Consider the following 4542-nt stretch of genomic DNA (forward strand, 5'->3'; position numbering starts at 1 on the left):
TAAGGCTGGAGTAATTTATTCTTGTGAACCAGAGGCAGGAGACATGCTCAAAGAAGTGGATGAAGACAAATTGTCTAACAGTCTCTTGGACTATATGCAAGGTTTAGAGCAGTAGAGGGATATTGAAGTAGAAGATGATGATGAGGTTTCAAATGAAAATATCATGAGAAATAAGTAAGAAAAACTAACAGAGGAACTAATGACAAAGGCACTAGATGAGGCTAGAAGGCCTTTTGCTTTTAAAATTGGTGAATTTTATGTGAGTGCAGGTTTTGCGAGGGAGGAGAATGGACAGTTGGACCAAAAATAGGATGAGAACACTTAGTTTCTCCTACAAACCCAAATTGATGGAGCAGATGGGGAACAATCCTCAAGATAGGATGAGGAAGCTTCTGAGGGGAAGAAACGAGGAGAAATAGAATTGTTCCCTTAAGTCAAACAAAGAGGAATTAGCCGCAAGTAGTTCTTAAGAGTGACCATGGCACCTAGTAGCTATGAGAAAGAGGGATAACATCACCAAGTTTTTGTTGAGACAAGGAAGGAGACATAGTACCCCTCGAACGCCACCAAGAGGGAGACCTTGAAGAGAATGAAACAATGAGTGAGCTCTTGTAGGAAGGGATTTTGGTCCTAAGAGAGAGAGGAGAAGAGGAACATCTTGATGCCATGCTGTTTGAGGATTAATTTCTCAATCCAATGTTAGAATATCAATTTGGAATTTGCTACACAAAGTATGCAGTCAGGAGGTTAGAGGTGCTAAGATTACTTTTTGCAATTAGAGATTTTGGTTTTAAGCAGTAATATTTGTGGATGCAAGAACCAAGGGGATGATATAAGGAATAACAAAAGGATGTAGTTGTCACTCAGTGGCCAAGTGAAGTCCCGAAGGCAAAGGTTGTAAGAATAGAAAAAATTGTAGTCAAGTATAATGGAGAAGGGCAACCAAAAGGTTGTAAGTTGTGAGAAGGATTACCTCTCACAAGGTAGCCATGGAGGGGCCAACCAAGAGTTTTAAACATCTTGGAGAAAATTTTGGGTAGTGGGATGAAAACTGATGCCATGAAGTGTTTACAAACACAAGTGAGTAGTATCCATAGTATGATGTTGATGCTAAAAGTGCCCATGGAAGGATACAATGATTTGAACGAGGCAACAAGCAAAAGAATTGGGTTGACTCCAAAAGATCACTTTGACAAGGCAAGTGGGCAACAAAACAAAGCGTGGGACCATGAAAATCCCAAGACATCAGCAAATAAACAAGCTCATGGATAAGCAAACGATGCAGGATTCTCTAAAGAAGAAGAAAACCAAAATGATGGAGCCAAAGAGGAGTGACATTCCCCAAGATGTAAATGAAATTTGAGAAGGGAAATTCCACCCAAAGCAGCGTAGAAGATTGCATAATAGTCCCAAATACCCATTTAGATGGAGCACTTATGGTGAAGACCTCTCAATGGGAAAGAAAACACACAGAATAAATAATCTACAACACTGAAATGCTAGCTGAAGAGGATGATGAGGACGAAGAAATGGCAGTTGAAGCAACATTTTTTTTTTTGAAATACTGCCATGATTGAGAAGTTGGGTTCATCATGAGTTGGATATTGAATTGAGGAAATTGGAAATGTTGATGATGAACATACTTGAGAAGTGGTACAATAGAGGAGAAGAAGCAGTAACTGATAGTATGAGTTGGACTGCAAGAGATTTCATCAGTAGAGAGAGGAAGAAACAACAAACCAAGATGTGGGACTCAAGAAGGTTGAAACCCACATTAGAACCACAATGGGTACAAACTGATGGACAACTGCAAAGTAAGATATGCGATTTAGGAGAGTTGAGGACAACATCAAATCAACAAGGAAAACAAAGTCGGTAGCTACAACATAACGTTTGGTACCGTGGAGGATTCAATAAGTTGAAGACATTTGACAAGGAGGTCAAACATTTTTTCAACATGGGGACTCTGATGTAAGAGCATCAACCCCAAGTTTAACAAATTTTGAGTTGACTTAGAAGGTTCATGAAATTCTCTCCATGTGTAAATTTATGTAAAATAAAACGAGTGTGTTTGGAATGTAGATTCTTCTAAAATCCTGGTTGTTAGGATATTTTGGTGAGTTAGTCCTATGGCCAAATGGGTTGTGTAAATATAACAAGTGCCTAAATGAGGTGTTAGAGAGTTTTGGGCACATGTTCCATTTATATTTGTTTTGTTAGGATATTTCCTAGGTCCTACGAAATTATAAAAAACGTACAAGTAGTGTAGATGTTTGGTTTGGGTCGGACTAGCATGTAAGTTTATGTCATGTGTAAGGAGAGAAGACCTTGCTTAATTGTCTGTTATGGCTTGTGTGTTAGCAAAAATATCTGAAATATGCGTGCGCAGAGACAAAGTGGGAAGCATATGTAGAGATAAAAAGGGAGAAGATATTCCATCGAGCGAAGGCCGAGTGGCGTTTCCAGAGTGGAATCTTCTAGAGCTGTTTTGTGAGTGGCTTGGACTTGTCGCGTGAGGGAGGATCTCTCGTTAGAAGTCGAAGAACACAAGATGTGTGGAAGAGGAGTCGTGGTCAACACTGGATTGGTTCAAAAGGAAAGACAATGATTCTAGCAACTCTTAAAAACAAGTCACTAAGCTAATGTTTTAGTGATTCACCAACATGAAAAAACAAGTCACTAAGCTAATGATTGCTTTAGTGATTCACCAACATGCATTTATGGTATGGATGGCATGTGCATATCTCCCAACGAACTGATAAATTTTTCGGTGGACTCCCATGATTTTCTGGCAACTATGCTCCGTAGCTTTCCCGGCTGCTCCCTTCCAACCTGTGACACGGTGGATAAGACAGTCCACTATACTCATTCAATGCAACCTCGGTGCCCAAAATTTCAAAATTCAAATGTTATTTCCGTGCCCAAGGTGCCCACGAAATTTCTGAAACGAAGTGAAATGAACACACCACAGAAATTTCGAATATACGTCGTAGCCATGTCATGCTCTCTGCATGCTTGTAATTACTACCTATAGGCTGCAAACTTCATTTATTTAAGACCTGGGATGCAAAAACAGGGCTTCAGATTTGATTGACACAGGAAAATTGACATTCAGGAGGTGAAGAAGGCAGACATGGGTTCTAAAAAGAATCATAAAATCTGCTCATTGCTCTGAAAACATGGTTTAAGAGCCGATCTGTAAGAAACAGGCATGCCAAGCCCTGGATATAATATGTCTCCTACTGGCACTGATTTCTCTAACCTTTGGGGGTTATTGGGCCGTGGTCCTCTGTATCACTGCAAATATTACTCGCGTATGTGGAATTTCTGTGCTGAGTTACAAGCCAACGAAGAAGAAAACATGCGCAGGCTTGTCACTCAAGTCTCAGGAACTGACTGCGATTTGTTTCGCAGCGAGGATCTACCTGAATACCTGGCCTGGAAACCCTAGCATGACAATCAACTTGTATACAGTTATAAGCGTAACGATGGATTTATTGGGGCTCATAACGACCATATGGGTCATCTATATCATCTGCTTCAAGCTCAAATCTACATACATGGATGACGTCGACAACTTACCCATTATAAGCGTAACGGTGGATTTATTGGGGCTCATAACGACCATATGGGTCATCTATATCATCTGTTTCAAGCTCAAATCTACATACATGGATGACGTCGACAACTTACCCATATATTACGTGCTCGTTCCTTGCGCGCTCCTTGCCCTGGTAACGCATCCCTTCACTCATTCTGGTTTGGCAATTAGGTCTCTGAATAGGATCATCGCAACATTTGTTCCCTATCTTGAAGCCATGCTCGTTCTGCCTCAACTGCGCGTAATGCAAAGCAAAAGGATCGTGGAAGCTTTTACTGCATTCTATGTCTTTGCTGTCGGCGTTGAAAGGCTATTCAAATTTGCATTCCGGCTCATGCTGACCCTGGAGAACATTATGGATGGCTCCATCACAACTGATTTTGATTTGGGGCATTTCCTCTTCATGGTCTCTGAAACTGTTCAGAGCTTTATATTGGCAGATTTCGTTTATTGCTATCTCAAGATTGTTTCAAGCGGCCGGATGTTGATGCATATCCCCACCATTGTAGTCGAGCAATCACTTGTTTGATATGATATTCTCTGGACTGGTAAGCTCCCAGAGAGAGTTAAAATTACAATTACAGTTGTTTTCTTTGGGTATGGCATGGATGGTTCAGTTGATAATAATCATGGCATGGATGGTTCAGTTGACAATAATCATGGCATGGATGGTTCAGTTGACAATAATCATGCACTATCTTGAATAAGTTATAGATAGTAAACTATGTGCTCTCCCTCTTCATAGGTTCAGTGAATTCATGGCTTTAACTTAAAAATTTCAGGTAATTGAAACGTAAACTAAAACCTTAAAATCCTAAAACCCTTTAGCCTGGCCACAATTTATAAAATACTAACATTTTAGGTAGTTTCGGAGAACAACGAAATGTTGAAACGCCAGCATATTTTGAGTGTGGATTTCGAAGTTACTCTTCTATGTCAAA

At 40.2% G+C, this 4542-nt stretch overlaps 1 protein-coding gene across 1 annotated transcript; it reads left to right on the forward strand.

Moving 5' to 3' along the window:
- Positions 1-3488: 3488 nt before the first annotated feature.
- Positions 3489-4130, forward strand: LOC149236822 (uncharacterized). Its single transcript, XM_089369046.1, has one exon. The coding sequence runs from the start codon at positions 3489-3491 to the stop codon at positions 4128-4130; it is 642 nt and encodes a 213-aa protein (XP_089225172.1).
- Positions 4131-4542: the final 412 nt, after the last annotated feature.

This window comes from Pinus tabuliformis, chromosome 8 (assembly GCF_031772625.1).
Source record: "Pinus tabuliformis cultivar Carrire ecotype Pingquan chromosome 8, CPIR1, whole genome shotgun sequence".
Lineage (NCBI taxonomy): Eukaryota > Viridiplantae > Streptophyta > Pinopsida > Pinales > Pinaceae > Pinus > Pinus tabuliformis.